Below are 26,458 nucleotides of genomic sequence, written 5' to 3' on the forward strand. Positions count from 1 at the left end.
GGGAGTGAGCTCAGACAGGGAGAAGAGGGCATCTTAATGGTGATTATTTAAAATTTCAAAATATTAAGTTTTTTAAAGAAATCTAAATGGAGTTCTCAGGTAGTCATCTGGATCTGTAAGCCTGCAGCCCAGGTGAGCAATCCAAGCTGGAGATAAAACCTGGGACTTGTTGGCATATTACATGGCATTAAGAAGTCCTGAGACCATGTGTAAAATATTTAGAAAAATGAATTGCCAAAAGTGGGTAGGGGTTGGAGAGAAGGGGTTGAGGGAAGAGTGGGAAGAGGAGGGGAAGGGGAGAGGAGATGACAGAGGAGAGGAATAGAAAAAAAAAAATTCATGAGACTGAATGAGATGATCTAAGCCTGTCTGTCCAGACCTATTTTCATCAGATCTGACTTATCAAGATCCCCAGGTGGTCAGAAAGTGCACTGAAGTCTGAGAAGCAGTGAGGGCAGACAGAGAAGAGGTCCCAGGGTTAAGCCCTGAAGTATTCCCCTTTAGCAGGGGTCACACAGAGAAGGAGCAATCAGCAAGAGAGATGACCAGCCGTTAGGGAGGTTAAGAAGAGGTCTGGAAACAATGAACTAGGGGCCTAGAGTATGATGAGTTCAACTTCCAACTTATTAGGCTGCTTTAACAAGCTCTGTTGGGAAACATTCAAAGATATCACTGCTTAGAGGAGCACTTTATCATGTTTTCCATGCATAGAAAATAGTACTTATGGCACTGGGATACAGGAAGGAGGCTACTTGCCACCAGGGTCAACCAACCTAGGCCTGGGGCTGTCCTCAGTCACACCCTGGAGAAAGAAGGGGATGTGTTTCTGGGCACATGTGAGTTAAGAAACTGCTGGAAAGTTCTAAATTAGAATACAGTGTGGTAAGTGCCAGGCAGGAGGCCTTTACAGTGTGCTGTGAGAGGCCATCATACATGGACAACAGTTTTAGAAGGATTCCAGGAGGGTACTATCGCCTGAATCTTGAGCAAGTATTAGCCAGGTGAAGGAAAGAAGAGGGCCATCCAGTAGAGACTAGCACAACGAAGGTCTAGAATCATGAACAACTGGCCCTGGGGAACTCTGGCTGAAGGAAAGGATCCGAAGCCTGGATCAATCCCATCCCTGCCTGCCGCCATCCTTCCCACCACCCCTCCCCATTTTCTCTCCCCTTTACTACAACTCCCTGCTTCCCCTGCATACCTCTACACCTCCCTTGGCTTTCTCTTGATTTCCCTTCTGCACTCTGAGCTATACCCCATGTCTGTAAGCCTCTTCTTATACACATTCTTTTATTTTGCCTCACGAGAGATTAAAGAAAATAAAAATGAATGCTATGGAAATTTTAAAATTTTACAATCATCATTCTAAAGTGATTATAACAGAGCTGTAAACACAAGCATTTAATTTGGGCTTCTAATTCAGACAAAAAGTAAGCTGCACCAAATGCCTTAGCAAAGGCATCCAAAACTATTTAAGGATATATAAAATTTTGAAAATAAATCTTCTAATAGATAAAGCGCCTTTTACTCTCCAGAAAGAATTACAAAGTAAAATAAAACTAATTTTTCTTAGGGTGCCTCACATCCGTTTAGTGAAGTTGAAGGTGGCAGTGTCTTCTGATCCTGCAATTCACACGTACCACCACTAGATGGGAGTACTGTACCAGTTTGCAGTCCCAACCAAGATTTCCAACGTGTGGTTAAGCTGCGTGTCAACAGATAAATGGATAAAGATGTGATATATGCATACAATGAAACCATTAAGAAGCCATAAGAAAGAAAGAAATCTTTCCACTGAAACAATGGATGGACCCTGAAGGCATTATGCTGAGATAATAAGACATACAGTGAAAGAAAAATACTGTATGACAGGCTTATATGGAGAGTCTAAAAAGCTGAATGCACAGAAACAGAGTAGAAGAGGTGTTTCTAGGGGCTGTAGAGTGGGGAAAATGGGGAGATGTTGGTCAAGGGTACAAACTTCCAGCTGGAAGATGACTAAGTTCTAGGGATCTAATACACAGCACTCTGAACAGCGTTAACAACACTGCATGCTATGAGAGTGTTAAGAAAGTGTATTTTAAATGTTCTCACCACAAATAAGAAATGGTAATTATGTGATGGGTTAGCTAACACTATGTTGTGATCGTACTGCAAATTAAATCAACGTTTTACACCTTAAGCTTACACAATGTGGTATGTCAATTCTATTTCAATTAAGCTCCAAAAGCACACACACACACCAGTTAAAAGCATCCAAATAATTATCAAGAGAACCTGTAAGGTGCTAGTAAAGATTAGATTAGTGTGCCCTTGACTTAAATACACTCCTTTTCCTCACTTAGCTGAAAACTCTAGCATTATACAGTTTTAAAGTTCCCTTCTTAACCATGTATTATTTACCCATCCTAGACATTTATATTAAGAACCACTGATTAACACGAAAATACATCTCATTATCTGTTTCACCGGATCCATATTTTTAAAAGTACTAGATGTATGATATTTAATTTTAAATTTTGTTATTACATCCTATTTTTTCTTATCCAATTAAACTGTGCATTATGTTAAATGGGAAAAGTCTACATTTGTCTTTTTATATAATAATTATTAGAGTATTCTAAACTCAACTTTAATGTAATCAAATATCTGATCAAAATATGTTTAAATATTCTAAATTATTTCTAAAGAGAAATTAAACTGGAATATTAATATTAGACATTACAGTTAAAGTTGCTTAAAACTGGAATAAATATTGAAAGCTAAACTGACACAATAGAGAATCCTGACTTTTGGACTCAGAAGCCCTGAGGATGGCCTGCCACTTGCTAGTTGTATAAAATGAGAAGTACAATAATTGAGGCAGGCAAAGCAGGATCAAAACCATAAAAAGAAAAAAAGAATGAAGGACAAGAAAAAAAGAAAAAGAAAGAAATCAGGAAAAGAATACAAAGGAGGAAAAAAGGAAAAATCAGTTATATAAAAGCAGCACTATATAAATTGTGAAGTGGTGAATAAATGTTAGGTATTAGTAAACTCTAATACCTAAGGTGGACATATCCCCAGATCTATTCAAATTCTCAAATCTGCAAATTCTATTGCATCATCCTGATAAAAAAATGTGCTTTTTCTGTCTAGACAGAACTATCACTTTGAGTCCTTTTTACTTCTTTTTTCCCCACAAGGAACTCTTAGCATTTCATGAGATTTACTGACCAGTGACGAAGAGCTGGGAATGAAAAAGCTGTATTAGCATCTGGTACTAGATGGTTTGCTAGACTCACTCAATTAGCTGGGTGATTCACCCAGGCATTAGCCTGCAGCACGGATACGTAGTCAAAGTGTACATTTCACTGCACAAGGCCTATCTCAGGGGCATCTGTCTACTACCTGACATGATAACATTAAACCCATCAGTGTCGAGAGTCCATGTATTATGAGACACAAGACCCAAAGGGGTATTTGAGCCCAAGGAAAAAAGGTTTGCACGTTCACTATTTTTTACAAAAAGAATAAAGTTTCATCAGAAGGTGTTTCTCCAGCTGCCATTATTATGTGAGTGCTCAGTCACGTCTGACTCTTTGCAAACCCACGGACAGTAGCCCACCAGGCTCCTCTGGTGATGGAATTCTGTAAGCAAGAATACTAGAGTGGGTTGCCATTTCCTACACCAGGGGATCTTCCTGACCCAGGGATTGAACCCAGGTCTCTTGTGTCTCCTGTATTGGCAGGCAGATTCTTTACCACTATGTCACCTGGGAAGCCAGCAAAAAATAAGCGATCCTCCAGCATACAAGCCAGAGGAGATGGGTGTGCTGGAGGAAAGCGTTCGGGTTTAATAAGTCGCTTTCACTGATGACATCGGGCTCCAGTAGCACCCTGGAAAAATGCCACAGTTCTCCCTGGCCTCTTAAAATGCCTTTACTGGAGGAAGAAACATTACTGGTATGATTCTCTCAGCTACTTATCCATTTTTCATAATACAAAAGGATAAACACAGACAATGATATCTCAAGAATTGCTTTAGGGAGCTTGCTTACAAATTGCCTTTTTTCAGTCGTTTTTGTCCTATTATCACCACTGAATATGTACCTGGCTTTTTAGCCTGACAAACAGTAAAGTTCCTGAATGGAGAAAAGTCAATTAAATCATCTGGCTGTCTCTGATACAATTCATGGTATATAGTAGATGATCTATAAACATTTATTAGCTGAAATGAATTTGAACTAATTGAGATGAATGCAAACAGAAATCAACAGCATAGGATTTGAAAAGATGAGACAACAGTAGAAATGTCAAGAGATTTTAGGAAGCCAACACCTTATCAAATATTTATTCCTCATCCAAATACTTATTCTATAGGTAAAAATCTTACTGTAACAACCTCATTGTCTCTCTGGTATATTTATCTTTAAAAAATAATAAATGTATTCCAAGAACAATATTCCTTATTTCCAGGACAAGGAGAAAATGCTCCGTCTTTTGATAGTGAACAGGCAGCCAAACAGAAGGGCCTGTGAAGACAGTCAGAGGAAGAAGGTGCCACTCTGCCAACACTCCTTCATCTCCAACCTTCCTTAGCTGCATTTAGTTAGCCTTGAACGCAGACATGGATGAAGAGTTTGAAAGCTGGGAGGGGGCTTAGAGGGTAATGGTTATCTGACAGTGGGAACTGTCTAACCCTAACCCCAAGGGGGCCCTGCTGCAGTTGTTTCTCCTCTCTACAGTGAAAACAGCACATGGAAAGAAGTCCACGCCTCAAAAGGACCGTTGGCTGGATACGGGCCAGAGAAGACATTAGTTATATCAGGCTTTTCATTACAAAGAATATGTTGAAATCTGAGCAAAACATGCTCTTACTGTGGGTCATAAGCTCTCACACAGAAATAAATTGGCGCTAAATAATTATTCAACTATAATGAGAGATATAAGAAAGGGATTTTACTTGTATACAGCATTCAAAAACTAGCTTCATCAATACTAAGAGGTATGCATGGTTCTCTTCTAAGCAAGGAAAAAGAATGGTCAAAACCTTCTTATAAAACTCCATTTAGCCAAGGTCTTAATAAGATCTTGGCTTTAAAATCTGGCAGCTTATTGAGAGTAAAAAGGAAATACGGCCATGGGGTGGGGTCCAATGTTTGAGCCTCTGGCCTGAAGTCAATTCCCCAGAAGCCTCTGGGCTGTTTGACCCTGCTTGAATACTGTTTTCTATTCTTTTTTGTCCTTACTGAATGTACACCATTAAATAATTACTAAATTACTTCATTTGAAAAGGTATGTTCAATGTAGAAAATTCAAAAACATGTAAAGAAAAAGAAAAACCACCTCTATCATCCACAGCTCTACCCTGCCCTCCCCACCCAAAGATGAATCACCTGTTAATGCTTTTACTTTAAATAAGAAAGGGGCTCAGGTAAGAAAGGTGGGTCCTAATTTACCTGAAATTATTGCAGCCAAGAACCACTCCAACTATGTTCTTGCCTATGTCGTGTACATCACCTTTAACAGTAGCCAGCACGATGGTGCCTTGGTAAGGGTCCTGGAGAGGAAGTCAAACAGCTCAGCACTGCTAGGGTCACCTGGTTCTCTGGAGCCAGACAGGTGTTGGAACAGAAAGCAATTCAATGCAACCAAGGCAACCCTCAAAGATGGACCCGGAACCCAAGCCTCGTGCTCTGCAGCAACCCCCCAGGCGGTTCACTGAGGGGGCTTCAACCCAGATCATGTGTTCGATCATCTCAAAAACAGTTTAAGTTCAAATATAAAACAGTCCCATCACTGGAGATCATATTTGTAACCCCCAAACCTATTTGATAAATGTTTAGTAAATGTTAGCAGTAAAGGGAGAGGGAGGCTCTGGTGAACTGCATGTGTCCCATCAGAATGGGAAGGACCACAGCAGCCCAGGGCAGGAGGGCTCAGGCTCTCTTCTTCAACACTGTTGTTCCGCCACCATCTCCTCCCTCAAAAAAAGAAAGAAAAGAAAAAGACATGCAAGGCAAGTGGGATTTTTATGAACACTACATCAGAGCCATTCACAAACACAGATAGATTTAAGAATTCAGAATCTTAGGGGCCAAAGCTGACCAAGCCCAGGGAGCTAAACAGGTCAAAAGCTTCATGATTTACTGAGGTGGGGCAGCCAACAGGCAGGGAGCTAGATCCAGCAGTGGTGCCAAGAGCACGGCCAGCACGCAGACGGTATTTGGGTAGGAGGTTTTCCCAAAACCAAGCAGGATCTCAAGGGCAGGGGCTGATCTTTGTTAGCTACAGAGTCGAGCACACTACCTGGCAAGTGGTAAGAGCTCTGTAAATAGTTGGTAGATGAATGATTGAACTGGTTTTGTCTTGAAATCACGGCTTTGTTTAGAAAATAATGTTTCTATTAAAAATTCCCTAAAGCCATGTTCTATAGAAAATCCCAGGGTATTCTGATACTTGGTAAAAAAGTTGTTTCACTTCTCTGCTTCATCGTCAATGACACAGTCAAGCCCAGTGGCTCAGGTCCCTACCCTCCAGCCCAGTAAGAGTATCCAGAGCCAATTCCTCACAAGATCCACAGGCCCCAACAAAATGACTTGCCTCATCTTCTAATTTGCCAGTAAGCACTTTGGTTTCTTCTCTCTCTTTTTCCATGAAGGGAATAAGGTGACCCACAGCCTTCTTCATGACCCGAGCTGACTTTATAACCTGGGTAAAATATACAGAGTCAGGCATCTTTACCAAAACACCTGGATGGTTACACACAGTTGCTTGTGAAATTTTAGCACAAATTATGCATTTTTGACCTCAGGTCAGCCACCCTGGAGTCCATTTTTGACAGTGGGTGGGTGAGGAAATGAGTTCACCATGAGGAAAATTAATCAGTCAGGTACAGAAGAAGAAAAACAAGGCTGGAAATCAAATGTTGCAGTTTCTGTCCTCTGAACTTCTGCAGGTTATTTTTTCTCCACCTAGAAGGCCCTCTATCATTTCCTGAAGTTCTGCACATCCTCCAAGTGTCAAGCTTCTCCTCCAAAAGCCCCTTCTCAGCCTTCTCTTCTCAATCCCCAGTGTCACAATTCACTTATAATTAAGGCTTATGCAAAAGGAAAAAGAGCCTTAAAGTCTATAGAATTAGAGAAAAATTTTGTAAACATAAATTGGATAAGGGATTAATATCCAAAATATATAAAGAACTAATGCAACTTTATAACAAAACCCCAAATAATCTGATTAAAAAATGGGCAGGAGAACTAAAAAGATATTTTTCCAAAAAGGATATCAAAATGGCCAATAGGCACATGAAAAGATGCTCAACATCACTAAGTGTCAGGGAGATAACAAATACAAATCACACACTTCACACATGATAGCTCAGGGCTTCCCTGATAGTTCAGTTGGTAAAGAATCCACCTGCAATGCAGGAGACCCCAGTTCAATTCCTGGGTCGGGAAGATCTGCTGTAGAAGGGATAGGCTACCCACTCCAGTATTCTGGCCTGGAGAATTCCATGGACCACACAGTCCACGGGCACAAAGAGTCAGGCATAACTGAGTGACTTTCACTTTCATATGTCAGAATGGTCACCATCAAGAAAACAAAAACCAACAGGCGCTGGTGAGGATGTGGTGAAAAGGGAACTCTTACACACTGTTGGTGGGAATGGAAAACAATATGGAGGTTCTTAGAAAAATTAAAAATAGGTCGACCACATGATCAAGCAATTTCACTTCTCAGTAGAAACCTACAGGAAATGAAAATAGGATTTCAATAGGGTTATCACAGCTTTATAACAGCCAAGACATGGAACAACCCAAAAGCCCATCAACAGATGAATGGATAAAAAAGATGTAGTATATATACAGAATGGAGTATCATTCAGCCATGATAAGAGAGGATATCTGGCCATGTGCAAAAAACACAGATGGATCTTGAGGACACTATAACAAGCAAGATAAATCAGAAAGAGAAAGACAAGTACTGGATGATCTCACTTATATGCAGAACCTAAAAGAAGTCAAACTGGAAAGAAAAAAACAAAACAGAGAGTGAAACTGTGGTTACCATGGGGTAGGGATGGGAGGGTAAGACTGATGATATGTAAGGGTACAAACTTGTAACAAGTAAATAAGCCACAAGGATCTAACACACAGTATAATGAATAGACAATAATGTACTATAATGATACAGTGTGATAAATATTATTTCAATGGCAATCATATTAAAATATGTATCACTGTACACCTTAAATTTACAAAACGTAACATGTCAAATTTGTTAAATAGACAAAAAAGAACAGGGACTTTCATAAAATTCACGAATGTATACTAAAATTCATGAGAAGCAGGATGAGAAAACAGGGTGTTTGTACAGTCTCAATGTTTCTCCCTACAAAAAAATTTACAGTGGAGAAACATAGCAGACACTCTTAACAAAATGATCAAAGTTAACCTCACCAGTACTGAGACATAGCAACATGATGGGCTTCCTGATATGAGAAGGGCACAGCATTACTCTGTGTTATTCTTGCCAAAAATGAGAAAACAGGAAAATTCAAACTGAGAGAGAGCCTATCATTTACCAAACTGTACAATACTCTTCAAAAGTCAAGGTCATAAGGAAAAACTCAGGAACTGTTCAAGATAAAAGCAAAGTGGGATTGTGGAACACACAGAGAAGAGAAGAGCAGCAGAAACACTGGAGAAATGTGAATAAGGTCATTAGTTAACATGATTATATCAATATTAATTTCCTGGTTCTGATAACTACACTACAATCAAGTGAAAAGGTTAACATTAGGGGAAGAAGTTGAGGGGGATACATGATCACTTAAACTGCATCTGCAACTTGTAAGTCTAAAGTTTACTCAAACATAAGAAGTTAAACCAATAAGTGGACATCATGAAAAAAAAGGCCGTGAAACTGTCCCCGACTTGGGGAGACTAATGCAGGACAACTGGATGTTCCCTGAGTGTGGTGATGGTTTCACAGACACAGACATGTTAGAGCTTATCAAACTGCATTCTTTAAACATGCACATCTTATTGCATGTGAATTATAAAACTGTAAATCTATAAGAAAAGATAAATGTTATGAAGGAAAATGGGGAATGGACAATGAATAATTAAACATAGAATAAATTTTAAAAATCAATTATACCTCGATTTTAAAAAGTTAAAGAAAAAAAAAAAGAACAGGGACTTTTCGTTTTTTGTATGCCTCACAGACCTGAACCCAGAAGTCTCAAAAAGTACCAATGGTAATCAATGTGGTCGGTAGCTGCTGTAAATCAAAATAAGAGTAAGACTACTGGTTTTACTTGAAACATATTATTTAATGTGTATCATTATTTAAAATGGCAATGATCTTTTCAAAATATTCATCCTTAAGGATGAACACTGGCTGGTCAAATCAAATCTTAACATGATTTACTTTACATTAATCTTGGGTTTTATTTTAATTTGGGGGGTGGGGGGAGAGACTTCTGCTGGGGTAAGAGGTGGTACAGAGCCCAGAACATGAAGACTAATGCTGGGAATGTCCAGATGACCTCTAATGCCCACATCACCCTAGATGGACTTTTCAGACTATGCCTAAAAGTGAATTCAGACAAAGAATGAACAGAATCACACCTCAATGCCCCTGGGCTCTCATCAAAATTAAAACCAGAGAAACAGACTCAAGTTTACTATTTATTAAAAGATAAAGGCTCTTTCCTTCAATTGTGAAACTCTTCCCCCACCATTTGCCAACCTGAGGTAGAAACATTTTTCCAGCTCCAAAAAGATCACCAACAATTTTCATGCCATTCATCAGCGGCCCTTCAATGATATTCAGAGGTCGGGGATACTGTTCCTGGTTTAACCTGGCTTCCTCAGTATCTTCAATAATATATTTTTCAATGCCCTACAGAAAACCAAAAAATTAGGGAAAATTCACAGGATAAATTGGCTTAAGTTCAAACATCCAACAACAAATAAATAGTTACAGAGTGTGGGTTTTGGAATCAGACTGCATATGTTTAAATCCTGGCTCTTATCACTAATTTAGACAACTTACTAAGCATCAGTTTCCTCATTTAATAATCATATAATACCAACCTCACATGGTTATTCTGATGATTAAATGTGTAAAGTGCCTAGATGGCTTTATTGACATAAAGCATTTTACTGATATAAAGTGAAAAATTAGTGACAGAAGGAGTACTAATAAGTTCACATTCATAATAAAATACACTTTTTATCCTAGTGGTTTAACAGATTACATGTAAACAAATATCTCCTGTGAAATCACTGTTTTCCCACCGACAGGGCTGGGTGCAGGGAGGACCTAGCCTTCACTGATCAAGCCCTAATCCTCCAGTGTCCCCAGTTCAAGGATCCAAAGAGGTGGATGACTAGTTCCACAACCTGAAGTAAGTGAATCTCAAAAGTTCCAAGAAATTAAAAGTTAAATTCTAGAGACAAACAAAACAAAACAAAAAACCTGAAATTTCCAGACTCACAAATGAGGAAACCAAAGCCAAGAGATTATCTATCTCTTGGACTAAACGTCTAACTACAGCAGAAGAGCCAGAACTCATTTGTTGATCAAGAGACAGCCACATGGTCTAGAACAGCGCTTCTCACCTCTGGCACTACTGACAGTTCGCACTCAATAATTCTTTGTGGCGCAGGCCTCTCCTGTGCACTGTAGCATGTTTACCAGCATCCCTGGTCACTGGATGCAGGTAAAAACCCCCCACTCCAGTCAGAACAACCAAACATATCTCCAGACACTGCCTAATGTACTAGACATAGGGCAAGATGGAGGGCAAAATCACTCAGGAGTAGTCCAGGGAATCTCCTTTGTCAGCTGCTGCCAGCACCTCTCCTCCAGCCATGTCATCAGCCACCAGGACCAACAACCGGCCTCCAGCCCCACACTCACCTTCACAAGCGCGTACTCAAGGCGTTCTTCAACAGGGCCATTCCTCCACTCATCAGTCTGGATGACTTTCTTCCCTCCTTTGCCCTGAGTCTGGATTGAAATGTGAGCAGAGAGATGATACAATAGGTCACTTACTCAGCTAGTTGGCAGAAAAAAACTATGTCTTATCCTTCCTTTATGTTTCAAGGCCCTGGCACAGTGCCAGCATGAATTAAATCTTTGGAAAATGCTTGAGGTGAGGAGAGAGGGAAATAGCAACCCACTCCAGTATTCTTGCCTGGAAAATCCCATGGATGGAGGAGCCTGGTAGGCTACAGTCCATGGGGTTGCAAAGAGACAAGACTGAGTGACTTCACTTCACTTCAAGGAGAGAGGAAAAGAGAGAAATCTTACAGGTTTTGAACTTTTATTTAAAAATTGTCTTCCTTCCAGTTTTATTGAACTATAATTGACATACAGTGCTACAAAAATTTCAGGTGTACAACATAAAGTGTACAAATGAAATGATTACTACAATAAGTTTAATGTATATCCATCAGCATGAAAAAGCAAAAAGATAGAATACTGAAAGATGAACTCCCCAGGTCGGTAGGTGCCCATATGCCACTGGAGATCAGTGGAGAAATAACTCCAGAAAGTGTGAAGAGACGGAGCCAAAGCAAAAACAACATCCAGTTATGGGTGTGACTGGTGATGGAAGCAAGGTCCGATGCTGTAAAGAGCAATACTGCATAAGAACCTGGAATGTCAGGTCCATGAATCAAGGGAAATTGGAAGTGGTCAAACAGGAGATGGCAAGAGGGAACATCAACATTTTAGGAATCAGTGAACTAAAATGGACCAGAATGGGTGAATTTAACTCAGACGACCATTATATCTATGACTGTGGGCAAGAATCCCTTAGGAGAAATGCAGTAGCCCTCAGAATCAACAAGAGTCTGACATGCAGTACTTTGGGTGCAATCTCAAAAACGACAGAATGATCTCTGTTCGTTTCCAAGGCAAACCATTCAACACCACGGTAATCCAAGTCTATGCCCCAACTGTAATGCTGAAGAAGCTGAAGTTGAACAGTTCTATGAAGACCTACAAGACCTTCTAGAATTAACACCCAAAAAAGATGTCCTCTTCATTATAGGGGACTGGAATGCAAAAGTAGGAAGCCAAGAGATACCTGGACTAACAGGCAAATTTGGCCTTGGAGTACAAAATGAAGCAGGCAAAGGCTACCAGAGTTTTGCCAAGAGAACACACTGGTCATAGCAAACACCCTCTTCCAACAACACAAGAGAAGACTCTACACAAGCACATCACCAGACGGTCAATCCCGAAATCAGACTGATTATATTCTTTGCAGCCAAAGATGGAGAAGCTCTATTAGTCAGCAAAAATGAGACCAAGAGTTGACTGTGGCTCAGGTCATGAACTCCTTATTGCCAAATTCAGACTTAAATTGAAGAAAGTAGGGAAAACCACTAGACCATTCAGCTATGACCTAAATCAAATCCCTTACGATTATACAGTGGAAGTGGTGAATATATTCAAGGGATTAGATCTGATAAGAGTGCCTGAAGAACTATGGATGGAGCTTCGTGACACTGTACAGGAAGCAGTGATCAAGACCATCCCAAGAAAAAGAAATACAAAAGGGCAAAATGGTTGTCTGAGGAGGTCTTATAAATAGCTGAGAAAAGAAGAGATTCAAAAGGCAAAGGAGAAAAGGAAAGATATACCCATTTGGATGCAGAGTTCCAAAGAACAGCAAGGAGAGATTAAAAAAAGCCTTCCCCAGTGATCAATGCAAAGAAATAGAGGGAAAAAAAAAGAATGGGAAAGACTAGAGATCTCTTCAAGAAAATCAGAGATACCAAGGGAACATTTCAGGCAAAGATGGGCTCGATAAAGGAGAGAAATGGTATGGACCTAACAGAAGCAGACGATATGAAGAAGAGGTGGCAAGAATACACAGAAGAACTACACAAAAAAGATCTTCACAACCCAGATAATCACAATGGTGTGATCATTCACCTAAAGCCAGACATCCTGGAATGTGAAGTCAAGTGGGCCTTAGGTAGCATCACTACGAACAAAGCTAGTGGAGGTGATGGAATTCCAGTGGAGCTGTTTCAAATCCTGAAAGATGATGCTGTGAAAGTGCTGCACTCAATACACCAGCAAATTTGGAAAACTCAGCAGTGGCCACAGGACTGGAAAAGGTCAGCTTTCATTCCAATCACAAAGAAAGGCAATGCCAAAGAATGCTCAAACTACCACACAATTGTACTCATCTCACACGCTAGCAAAGTAATGCTCAAAATTCTCCAAGCCAGGCTTCAACAGTACATGAACTGTGAACTTCCAGATGTTCACGCTGGATTTAAAAAAGGCAGAGGAACCAGAGATCAAATTACCAACATCCTCTGGATCATCAAAAAAGCAAGAGAGTTCCAGAAAAACATCTACTTCTGCTTTATTGACTATGCCAAAGCCTTTGACTGTGTGGATCACAACAAACTGTGGAAAATTCTGAAAGAGATGGGAATACCAAGCCACCTTACCTGCCTCCTGAGAAACCTGTATGCAGGTCAAGAAGCAACAGTTAGAACTGGACATGGAACAACAGACTGGTTCCAAATCAGGAAAGGAGTATGTCAAGGCTGTATATCGTCACCCCGCTTATTTAACTTATATGCAGAGTACATCATGAGAGACGCTGGGATGGAGGAAGCACAAGCTGGAATCAAGATGCCGGGAGAAATATCAATCACCTCAGATATACAGATGTCACCACCTTTATGGCAGAAAGCAAAGAAGAAGTAAAGAGCCTCTTGATGAAAGTGAAAGAGGAGAGTGAAAAAGTTGGCTTAAAGCTCAGCATTCAGAAAACGAAGATCATGGCATCTGGTCCCATCACTTCATGGCAAATAGATGGTTAAACAGTGGAAACAGTAACAGACTTTATTTTTTGCGGCTCCAAAGTCACTGCAGATGGTGACTGCAGCCATGAAACTAAAAAACACTTGCTCCTTGGAAGAAAAGTTATGACCAACCTAGATAGCATATTAAAAAGCAGAGACATTACTTTGCGAACAAAGGTCCATTTAGTCAAAGCTGTGGTTTTTCCAGTAGTCATGTATGGCTGTGAGAGTTGGATTATAATGAAAGCTGAGTGCTGAAGAATTGATGTTTTTGAATTGTGGTGTTGGAGAAGAGTCTTGAGAGTCCCTTGGTCTGCAAGGAGATCCAACCATTCCATCTTAAAGGAGATGAGTCCTGAATATTCATTGGAAGGACTGATGCTGAAACTCCAACACTTTGGCCACCTGATGCGAAGAACTGACTCATTTGAAAAGACCCTGATACTGGGAAAGATTGAAGGTGGGAGGAGAAGGGGACAAGAGAGGATGAGATGGTTGGATGGCATTACCGACTGGATGGACAAGAGTGTGAGTAAACTTCAGGAGTTGGTGATAGACAGGGAGGCCTGGTGTGCTGCAGTCATGGGGTCACAAAGAGTTGGACACGACTGAGTGACTGAACTGATATCCATCATCTCATATAGGTATAAAATAAAATAGAAAAAACTTTTTTTTTTCTTGTGATGAGAACTCCTGAGTTTTCTAAAATCTGTCATATATATTATACACCAGTGTCAATGATATTTATCACATTATACATTAAATGCCTAGTAATTATACATCTTAAGAGGAATTCCCTTCCTCCAATTTTCCCTCCTGTTAGCCCCTGCCTCTGGTAACTTCAGATTTGATCTCTTTTCCTATGAGTTTGGTTTTTCTTTTAAAAGCATAATCAACCTATAATTTTAGTTCCTGGTACACAGTATAGTGATTCAATATTTCTATAATTATAAAATGATCCTCACTAGGATTTGAATGTTCAGTAGAGAGACAGAGTGAGACTCCTTTTTTTTTTTTTTTTCCTTTTCTTCTTTCCTAAAAGATAGCATCTTGGGACCAAAGATTTCCAGGGCAGTAAGAAAAGCTAAACCTGATATCTGATGAGCTTTTAAAGTTCTCACGTAGCACCATCACTACCCAGATATGTGAAGAGTCTGTAACAAAGGCAAGTCAGAAATCGTCTTAGAGGTGGGCACACTGTGAGGTACAAGACATAGACCGTGCTCTCAAGGACTTTGCTGTATCATAAGGTAGATGGAAATACACGGAGAAAGGTAAGCTCCAAGAGAAAGCCTGTGCCAGTGCTGAATGAGAAGATGACGGAGAAGGCAATGGCACCCCACTCCAGTACTCCTGCCTGGGAGATCTCATGGATGGAGGAGCCTGGTGGGCTGCGGCCCCTGGGGTCGCTAAGAGTCGGGCACAACTGAGCGACTTCACTTTCACTTTTCACTTTCATGCATTGGAGAAGGAAATGGCAACTCACTCCAGTGTTCTTGCCTGCAGAATCCCAGGGATGGGGGAGCCTGGTGGGCTGCTTTCTATGGGGTCACACAGAGTCGGACACGACTGAAGCGACTTAGCAGCAGCAGCAGCAAGGTAGATGGAAATACACGGAGAAAGGTAAGCTCCAAGAGAAAGCCTGTGCCAGTGCTGAATGAGAAGATGACACAGACAAGGCTAGGAATTTTGAGGACAGAGTGATCATCACAAACTGGAGTGGTCAAGAGAGACTTTGAAGAAGTGGACAGATTCAGCAAAGGGACAAAATCATGATGATCCTGGGACGGAAGGTGAATTGCATATCTGTTTCCTCCATCTCAACTGATGTCACTCATTGCCCAAATCTGAAATCTAAGTATCACTCTTGACTCTCCATCCAGCCTTCGCATTCAATTAGTTACCTAGCCCTAATAATTACACTGCCTCATTATTTTGCTCTACTTCTTCCACTTTCATAGTTCAAGCATCTAACTGGTCTCCACAGCCGAGGATCACCCTGGTCCCCATTGCGTCTTCCACACAGTAGCCAGGGGGGCCTTTCCAAAACGCAAACCTGATCAAACTACCCCCATGGGAAGATTCACTGTAAGCTCCCTATTGCTCTCCAAAGTTGTACTGATTCCTTTTCATGCTGGACAATGTCCTGAACCAGTTGTCTCCCAGCTTCATCTTCTGCCATTCCTGAAGAACTCAGCCCATCTTGAACATCTCAATTCATTATGTTCTCCATCATCTCTCTCATCCTTGGCCCATAACATTCACTCATCTGACAATCTTCTCTTTAGCACCTACCAGAATACCAGGCCACAGCTAGATGCAGACACTCCTCCTCTGGCAGAGAATACCAGTACTGTACCCCAACCCCAAACTTTAGCCTGGCTAACTCCTGCTGAGCTCTCAGGTCCCCCTAACCCACCCCTTCTAGGAGGCTTTTCCTCCTACCTGTGGGTTCAGTGTCCCTCCTAAGCAGTCTACAGCATCCTGCACTTGCCTTATCGCAGCATCTACCCCCCACACTGGATGACGACTGCCTCTACATACTTGGGCACGTCTCACTGCACTGCAGGCTCTACAGGGGCATGCCTCTCTTATTAGTTAGATCCTCTAAGTTCAGAAAGTACAAAGCAGAAAACAAAACATGGGTAAATATTAGCTGAATGATTTAAAGCTGAATGAGAACCGATTTTCCAGAGCAATGTTTGTACAGGATAGTCAAGGCCAAGCCACAGAGTGCTAGGAATCCACGCTATGGAGTTTGGATTTAACCTTCCAGGCAACTGTGGCAAGGGTGGAGGTGGGGAAATGACACAAATTCTGAAGCTTCAGAGTAACATGCCAAGTAGTATTTTTTTGCAGAGGAAGTGAGACACATGGCTTGCAGGATCTTAGTTCCCCAACCAGGGATTGAACCTGGGCCCTTTGCACTGAAAGTGCCAGGTCCTAACCACTGGACCACCAGGGAATTCCCACCAAAGTAGTATTTTTAAGAGAACCCTAGAAAGGGGAGAATGTTTTAGTAGTTCATGATGAAAGCCTGAACTACAGTGGCAGGAACAGGAGAGAAGGAAAGGACAAACATGTAAGTATTAATGGACAGCGTGGAAGAAGGACTGGGAGGAGCTCTAGGACTGAGGGCCGGGGTGGCAAGCAATCACACGGGGCACTCTCACATGTCAAGAGACTAATACTGATGCTGCTCTCGTATGACGAAAAGCCTTAAAGAAGATAGCAATTTAAAAATGTATTTTTTTCAGCATTACTTATAATAGAAAAAGACACAGAAACAATCTGTGTGTTCATCAGTGAATGAACGCATTTTAAAAGTGTGATATACTATATATATAATGGAATATTATTCTGCCACAAAAAGAGGAAATCCTGCCATTTAAAAAAGCATGGGTGGACCTTGAGGGCAACATGCTAAGTGAAATAAGTCAAAGAGAAGGCAAATACCATATGATCTCACTTACACTTGGAATCTAAAAACAGAAACAAATGTGGTGATGGATGTTAACCAGACTTACTGTGATGAGCATTCCACAATATATACTGATATCAAATCATTATGCTATACATCTAACACTAATACATGTTGATATCTCAATTTTTAGATCTAAAAATTATAAAATTCATAGATTATATACTCTGACATTTATTTAAGAAAATACAAAACTAGAGCAGTATGACACCCCCCCGCCCACCCCCCACAAAAAAAGAGTTCTTCTAAAGCTCACATTCTCATCACTTGATATATGTAAACATCATTTGTCCTGTCAACCACACAATCAGGGAATTCCTGCCTGTGGGATGGAGTCTGATAAGTAAAAACAGGGCAGAGTGTTCCAAACACTCTTGGGGAAAAAGCCAGGTGTGTTTACAGAAAACAGCAGTACGCCACATGGAAGGGGCAGGAAGGGGGCGACACTGTGTGACTGTGAACAGTGGGAAGCGAGGATGCAGTGTGTGGCCCATGAGGATTTTTCACCACGTAGAGAGTTTCATTATCACACCTGATAAATGATAAACATGCTTCAGAAAGTCAATATTCTAAATGGTACCATTTAAGAGCAGCTATTTCAGAAGCATGACCTGGCATACTGGGTCCATCTGCTTTCCACCTAGTTATTTGGTAGGACGCTCTCCATGATCCAAACATAATTTGTCACGGCCTCACACACTGAGCGGCCCAGACACCAGACACATGGAGAAAGGTCATCAAAACAGAAAGCTTCCAAGCACCGTGGCTGCTCAACTGCTCAATCGGCTACTCCTTCATCTGCTTCTACTGCTCAAGAGTAGTTCCCCATTAGCAAGGTGCCTCATGAGGACATGTATTTTATTTCTGATATCAAACTGGACCAGCATCAAGGGACGACTCTGCTCGAGCGAAAACCAAAGGGGAGTGTGAGCACCCACTGGCAACGAGAAAACCAAGGCCAGATAAGGAACAGAGAGGACCTTTTTTCTAGAAAAGCATCAAGAATACTTACATTTGATAAACCTATCACCTGTTGAAGATTCTAAGCTGAAAATGCACTTACTTATGTAACCCTCCAAACATCATAGCTTGGCCCCTCACCTACCTTGCATGTGCTCAGAACACTGACATTAGCCTATTGTGTCGGCAAAATCATCTAAAACTAAGCTTTTTTTTTAATAATAAAATGTTGAGTATCTCATGTAATTTACTGAATACTGTCCCAAGAGTGGAAAACAGAATGGCGGTGTGGGTCCAGAGTGGTTGTCAGTGGTTGTTTTCCCCCGTGATGGCAGGCTGAACAGAAGCTGTGACCCGCTGCCTTTGTCCAGAACCACAAGAGAGGATGGTACTGCATACTGCCTGCCCAGGGAAAGATCAAAATTCAAAGCACAGTTTCTACTGAATGCTTCCTGCCTGCACATCATCATAAGTTGGGGACATGTGAATTCTCACAATCCAAGGCCATGCAAGAGCCATCACACCCAGAGATTGTCCCTATTAACACCCAAACAGTACTGCCCAATGAACAAACTCCACGTGAGTTACATGGTCTCATGTTACCTGGAACTTCTTCTTACCCAAGATAATTTAGTCACCACAGGTCAACCTGCACCATACCGAGGGTATTATTTTTCAATAAAGGCCATTAGAGTTTAGGAATGTCAGAGATGAGACTCTTCCCATCCTTTTCAACAATAATATTGAATAATCTATCAGATGAAACTTGAGTGTAGACATTATTTGACAATGAAAAGAGAGAATCATTCTCTCATAAAGAAAAAAATTGCTCAACCCTTATTTGCCTCACAATATTCCTGCTTTTCATGCTGTTTGCAATCAGTGTACCCTGAGAAATGGTTAAAGAGCTGGCGACTCCTGGCAGTGATGAAAGCATACTTGTTTTGGTTAATTCCTTAACAGCAACAGAAGTCACCTTGAATATAGACAGTTAACCTACTTGACAGACAGGGTCAGTGGCTTGTTCTAAGTTCTGTGGTTACATAAACAAGGAGGCAATTTTTTATATGATGGATTGATGAAGCCTTGAAATTGCTATTAAGATTTCCCCTCTTACTCTTCATCTGTCCCTTAGGAGCAAAACCTCTTGGCAGTTTAGCAAGATATAAAGAAACAAAAACTTGTAAACAAGTACTGGAAGTGAATGTAGACCGAAAAGAATGACTGCTATAAAATACAAAACCAACAAAATCTTCAATGAGAATAGTCTCACAAATAAGGAGCCCTATCTTTCCTAAGTGAGAGCTGTCTCATCTGGGCAGTGGAGAAGAAGATGAGAAAGCACATCACTTTATGGATTAACTAAGAATGCTTGAGTAGAAGCTATGATGCCCCTCTGGTCTTCAGTAGAACTCTGTCTTCAGTTCAGTTCAGTTTAGTCGCTCAGTCGTGTCCAACTCTTTGCGACCCCATGAACTGCAGCACGCCAGGCCTCCCTGTCCATCACCAACTCCCAGAGTTCACCCAGACTCACAGCCATCGAGTCACTGATGCCATCCAGCCATCTCATCCTCTGTCATCCCCTTTTCCTCCTGCCCCCAATCCCTCCCAGCATCAGAGTCTTCCAATGTCTTAGTTGGCAATTAATGAACAACCTCCTGCTAAGTGGAAGGCAGGCTAAGAAAAAAAGCTGGATATTGTTTCATACTTGTATCCTGGCGTCCAAAGAAATGGCTCAGCACTTTGCCTATCTGAGTAGACACAATCATGGAAATAGGGAAGGAAATCTAGCCATTGTCTCTTATGTAATGAACTGAGAAGAAGAACTTGTTTACACTTGCAACAGTCAAGATCCAGGACATTCTGTTCTGCGTCCATCTAAGAAATTATAAATGTCCTAAGGAACTGAAAGGAGGGTCACGTGCTCAGTGGCACTGAGTCTGAACTCATCTTTGTTGAGTGAACCTAAGGCTAACATAGGCAGCTTCAGAAATCAAAATCTTGCCATCTGTGACACGGACAAACCAAGGATGCAATCAACCCTAAGCTGTCCTATCCTTTTCCAGAACATTTTCGTACTCTTCACAGGAAGAGGAAAAGTCAGCAGTACTGCCAAAGTTAAATTCACATTTTAACCTAGAGAACATTAACTGGGGTGGCAACATACACAAAGGCATTCTGCCACTTTCCTAGCATGCTCTGTGAGAAAAATGTTTTCCTTTGCCATCCCTTTCTGAAATAAATTATAAAGCAAGTTTTCTTGAAAAAAGATTTCATCTTTCCTTAAACTGAATTCTAGACAGCAACACCCATGATAGATATTTAATATACCTCAGGTCCATTCACTCGCTCAGTCCTGTCCAACTCTTTGCGACCCCGTGTATTGCAGCACGCCAAGCCTCCCTGTCCATCACCAACTCTCGGAGTTCACTCAGACTCATGTCCATCAAGTCGGTCACATCATCCAGCCATCTCATCCTCTGTCATCTCCTTCTCCTCCTGCCCCCAATCCCTCCCAGCATCAGGGTCTTTTCCAATGAGTCAACTCTTCGCATGAGGTGGCCAAAGTATTAGAGTTTCAGCTTCAACATCAGTCCTTCCAATGAACACCCAGGACTGATCTCCTTCAGAATGGACTGGTTGGATCTCCTTGCAGTCCAAGGGACTCTCAAGAGTCTTCTCCAACACCACAGTTCAAAAGCATCCATTCTTCGGCGCTCAGCTTTCATCACAGTCCAGCTCTCACATCCATACATGACCACTAGAAAAACCATAGCCTTGACTAGATGGACCTTAGTCGGGAAAGTAATGTCTCTGCTTTTGAATATGTTATCTAGGTTGGTCATAACTTTTCTTCCAAGGAGTAAGCATCTTTTAATTTCATGGCTGCAATCACCATCTGCAGTGATTTTGGAGCCCCCCAAAATAAAGTCTGTTACTGTTTCCACTGTTTCCCCATCTAGTTCCCATGAAGTGATGGAACCAGATGCCATGATCTTTGTTTTCTGAATGTTGAGCTTCAAGCCAACTTTTTCACTCTCCTCTTTCACTTTCATCAAGAGGCTTTTGAGTTCCTCTTCACTTTCTGCCATAAGGGTGGTGTCATCTGCATATCTGAGGTGACTGATATTTCTCCCAGCAATCTTGATTCCAGCTTGTGCTTCCTCCAGCCCAGCATTTCTCATGATGTACTCTGCATAGGGTGGCAATATACAGCCTTGACGTACTCCTTTTCCGATTTGGAACCAGTCTGTTGTTCCGTGTCCAGTTCCAGCTGGTGCTTCCTGACCTGCATACAGGTTTCTCAAGAGGCAGGTCAGGTGGTCTGGTATTCCCATCTCTTTCAGAATTTTCCAGTTTGTTGTGATCCACACGGTCAAAGGCTTTGGCATAGTCAATAAAGCAGAAATAGATGTTTTTCTGGAACTCTCTTGCTTTTTTGATGATCCAGCGGATGTTGGCAATTTGATCTCTGGTTCCTCTGCCTTTTCTAAAACCAGCTTGAACATCTGGAAGTTCACGGTTCACGTACTGCTGAAGCCTGGCTTGGAGAATTTTGAGCATTACTTTACTAGCACGTGAGATGAGTGCAATTGTGTGGTAGTTTGAGCATTCTTTGGCATTGCCTTGGTCTGACAGTATGTGGTCCACTGGAGAATGGGAATGGCAAACCACTTCAGTATTCTTGCCTTGAGAACCCCATGAAGAGTATAATATAGCTAGGACTGCCCAATACATAATAAATGGAAACAAGGAACTGATTTTTGGATTAACTATAATTATCCTCACATCTATAGATCAAAAGTGTGCAGACCTCAAGCCTTGAACTGTAGACTTGGACTATATCCTAACATAAACAGGTATATATAAAAATGTAAAGATGTAACAATGGGTACCAGGTAACCACATCGTCACACAAGAAAATTCAAAATAGTCAAGTCGTAGCATGAGATAGAAAAATATCTAATAAAATGAAAAGATGCTCCCAGTATACTGCTAAACAAGCAGGTTACCAAAAAAGCATCAAGAAAAGTTAGATTTTTATAAAAATGTACATGAGTGTGCATGTGCATACGCATGAACATACTTATTAGCACTTTTTGTTTCAGAAAAATAAAACCAAAACCATGAATAGAAGGCTATAATAAAACCTCAGCAGTGGTTAATGACAGGTAGTAGGACTATGAATAATTTCTTTCTTCTTTTGCTTACCCTTATTTTACCAATTTTAAAAAATTAGTATGTGTTACTTTGGTCTGAGAAAAATAAATTTTACATTTCAAAATAAACTTACAGAAATACAAATTAAAGAGTACTGAAGCAGATATTTAAGGCCGGTTTCTCCTTCCTCGCCCTAAAGAAAATATCTTCTCTGGAACTCTCTGTAGAAACCTTCAGTGATCCAAAGACATGGTGCTATCCTTTCTTCCATTCTACAATGAAGGACTAGTAACTGTACGTTTAAGACAGATTCAAAGGAAAAAAGGAAAAGCCATCCGTCAGAACCTCTCTCCCTACCTGGGCGTAGCGTAAGAGCTTCTCGGTAGCCTCAGGGTGTCTGTTCCAGATGAGGTCCTCACAGAGCTGGAGAAGCTCCTTGTGGATGTCATCATATACAGGAAGGCTTCCAGCATTCACTATTCCCATGTCCATACCAAACTAAGGGCAATAAAAACAAAAATAAGGATTTCCAGTGATACTCTAAACCAGGGATCAGTGACTCTTTCTGTGAAGGAACAGATAAAGAAATACCGTAGGCCACAGCCTCTGTCACAAACACTCAACTCTGCTGCTATAGCATAAAAGCAGTCCTAGACAGAATACAAGTGAGAGCGCGTGGCTTTGTTCTAATAAAGCTTTATTCACAGAAAATGGCAGCAGACCAGGTTAGTCTGTGGGCCAAAGTCTGCAAACGCTTGCCCTAAGTAAAGGCTGGTGTTCAAGGCAACAGGTGTCCCACTATACCTTGATTGCATGGTACAGGAAAACCCCATGCATTGCCTCTCGAATGGCTTCCATTCCTCGGAAGGAGAAGGACAAGTTGGAAAGACCACCGCTTACTTTGGCTCCAGGCAGCGTTTCCTGGAAAAAATTTTAACATATTAAAAGATTTCCCGAGTTTGCCAAAAGCAGCAATTATGTTCCTCAAGCTTTTTAAAGTAAGAATGGAAAATAAAATATATATATAAAGTCCAAAGTAATTCAGAGTTTCTTGTACCTAGACATAGACTACAACTTGGATATCAGGGAGACACGAAAGCACTGCTTCATTGTTTTCCCTACTATAATCTCCCTAAGGGGAAAGAAAAACTTCTGCTTTATCTCTGTGTACTTCTACAGTGACCACGATATGGCTACAATACATGGTGAGTGTGACATGAAGTATCTGCTGAAAAGGGACTTCCCTGGAAGTCCAGTGGTTAAAACTCTGAGCTTCTACTGCAGGAGGCAGGGGTTCAATTCCTGGTTGGGGAACTAAGATCCCGCATGGTGCAGCTAAATATATATGTGTGTGTGTGTGTGTGTGTATATATATATATACACACACACATCTGTTGGATAAATAACAGAAAAAGAAAGAAACAGTGACAGATAACAGAAGGAAAACCAGAGAGGACAAACAGAGAAGTTGGTTATTCACGAGCTACTAGAAGGCTTCTATAGCCTAAAGGAACAAACTCCATAGTTCACTATAAACCTGACTAATTTTAAAAGGACAAAAGAGAACTGAGGTCCTCACCACACCTTATGACACATGAAGCATTAGTTCGCATGTAAAACAAGAACTCTTACTTCCTGTTAGATAGGGTACAGACTAGTGCAAGCATTTTGGGAGAGAGAGCTGCCTTTATCTACTACTGGACCCAACCCTTCCACTTCTGGGTATATGTTATAGGGAAGCCCATGAAGAGATATATATAAGAGATGTATACAAACAGTTTTGCTCATGACTTACCCAAACTGGAAATAAACCAAGCATATGTCAACCACAGAACAGTTAATTATGGAAAAGGTAAATGATGGAATATTATACATTAGTAAAATTGAACAAAGCACAACTACAGCACAGGTAGATCTTCAAAGTGAGACTGGGTTAGGAGAAAGGCATACGAATCTTAAGATTCTGTTTATATTAACATGAAGTTCAAAAATATGCAAAACTAACTATACTATTTCTACAGTGAATTCTTGCTATTTGCGGTACTTACGTTCCATGAAGTCACTGCAAACACTGAACTGGGGCATGCTGAAAACCACTGCTCCCACAGCAAGTGCAGGGTTAGGTCTGTGAAACTCTGGTCACAAAACTGTCATCACTGATCAACAAATAACCCTGTTTCCTATGTTTCCATTTAGATATCTTGTTTAATATATACTGCTGATTCCCTAATGTTGAGCTCACAGCCCACAGCATGACAATTCATGTCTAAACAAAGTCCATCTAACAAACGTTTTCTCCATGAAATGCATCACAGCCTTTGTGCACGCAGGAACACAGGGCAGCACTTCAGCAGAGCGCGCGGGGCCACCCAACTAGAGAAATCAGGCAGCGAAAAAAAGCTCAAAACCCTGAAAAACGTGGCACTCAACGGGCCAGAAAAGGGTGCTTGTTTACAGAATGAGGGCTGAACCCAGGGATGCAGGGCATGGCTCTGCTGACTCATCTCGATCACAGGGGTCAGGCACTCACAGTTTTCACCACTCTGCACGTGTGCGTGCCCGTGAATGACTACAGAAGAACCATCAGTATTGATTTTGGAGTGACAAATAATTTTCTTTTTTTTAATAATTTATTAAATTTCTGGCTGTGCTGGGTATCTGTTGCTGCTCGGGCTTTCTCTAGTTGCCCCAAGTGGAGGCTACTCTTCATTGTAATGCATGAGCTTCTCATTATGGTGGCTTGTCTTGTTGCTGAGCCCGGGCTCTAGGGTGCACGGGCTTCAAGAGCTGCAGTACATGGCTTAGTAGTTGCAGCTCCGGGGCTCCAGACCATAGGATCAATAGCTGTGGCACACAGGCTTTGCTGCTCACCAGCATGTGGGAACTTTCTGGATCAGTGATCCAACCTGTGTCTCCTGCATTGGCAGGCAGATTCTTTACCACTGAGCCATCAGGGAAGCCCACAAATTAATTTTAGTGAGTAGGTGAATTTGCAAATAAAAAACCCAGGATAATTCAGATTGACTGTGTATATAGAAGCGTTAAAATCATATAGAAGAGCAGCAAGTAGTACCATAAAACTCAGAACGAGCTGTAATCAGAAAGGAAGAGACACAGGGCACTTTCCATTTCCTGTTTCAGGCCCCAAGTGGAAGCTACTACATGCCTCATAATCATTTATCAAACTCTGTATCTTTTATATATCCCTCAGTGTGTGTGTGTTTTACATCACAACATAAAATAACATAGAAAAAAATTTTTAAAGCTCCTAAATTTCAGAAAACCAATTTGCTACAAGAATAAGAATGTCAATATTCCTTGCCAATAAATATATATATGTGAGCTCAAGCTATTCACTAAAGCCATGTGATAAATCTAAGCAATGTCTTGGATAGAAAGAGAAAAATGTTCATACTTACTTTAATGACTTTTGTTGCATTGATAAAATTAACAGCATACAAGTTATGTTCTTCCATCCCAGTACCAATGGTGAGGATATTAGGGTCAAAGATGATGTCATTTGGATTGAAGCCCAGTTTTTTCACAAGGAGATGGTAGGCCCGGGTACACACTCTGATTTTGGTATCTGTTTCTGTTGCCTGGGGAAGGAGTAGAAGATGTAATTTGAAATAGAAAAATGAGGTGTCATCTATGAAAATGGAAAGAGCTTAAGTAGCAATGCTTGGATTTCATAGAAATCCAAACACCAAACAGCCTTTAAACATTTATCAAATTATCTCAGAGGAGGAATTGGTTTAAAGTCCCTTTATGTTTTCATCCACACAATAGCTATAATGCTTCTGTAAAAATCAAATCTCACACATACACACACACACACATATATATGGTATATTAATAAATAGGTTTCTTAAAAAGACACAAGTGATAAGAATTCAAATGAATTACAAAATTAGTGCCTCTCCTCTCTGGACCTGCCTGCACTGTCACCCAGGCTTCCTTGGACCTTCCTATAGTAAGGCTATATAGATTCAAAGATGTGCATTTATTACCCACCTCCAACTCC

At 41.0% G+C, this 26,458-nt stretch overlaps 1 protein-coding gene and 1 non-coding gene across 3 annotated transcripts in view; both read right to left on the reverse strand.

Annotated features, from left to right (window-relative positions):
* The window catches only part of LOC120860477 (methionine synthase), a 124,223-nt gene that overhangs the window by 33,656 nt on the left and 64,109 nt on the right, over window positions 1-26,458 (reverse strand). For both annotated transcript variants that reach the window (XM_040236296.1, XM_040236297.1), the window contains 7 exons: window positions 25,854-26,033; window positions 23,239-23,355; window positions 22,792-22,932; window positions 10,915-11,004; window positions 9,739-9,891; window positions 6,586-6,693; window positions 5,442-5,542 (listed from right to left, as the gene is read on the reverse strand). In XM_040236296.1, the coding sequence (XP_040092230.1) occupies window positions 5,442-5,542; window positions 6,586-6,693; window positions 9,739-9,891; window positions 10,915-11,004; window positions 22,792-22,932; window positions 23,239-23,355; window positions 25,854-26,033 (890 nt within the window). The remainder of the gene's footprint in view (window positions 1-5,441; window positions 5,543-6,585; window positions 6,694-9,738; window positions 9,892-10,914; window positions 11,005-22,791; window positions 22,933-23,238; window positions 23,356-25,853; window positions 26,034-26,458) is intronic.
* Window positions 16,725-16,797, reverse strand: TRNAE-UUC. The gene has a single exon. It is a non-coding gene; the product is annotated as a tRNA-Glu (tRNA).

Source organism: Oryx dammah, unplaced genomic scaffold, assembly GCF_014754425.2.
Source record: "Oryx dammah isolate SB20612 unplaced genomic scaffold, SCBI_Odam_1.1 HiC_scaffold_11077, whole genome shotgun sequence".
Lineage (NCBI taxonomy): Eukaryota > Metazoa > Chordata > Mammalia > Artiodactyla > Bovidae > Oryx > Oryx dammah.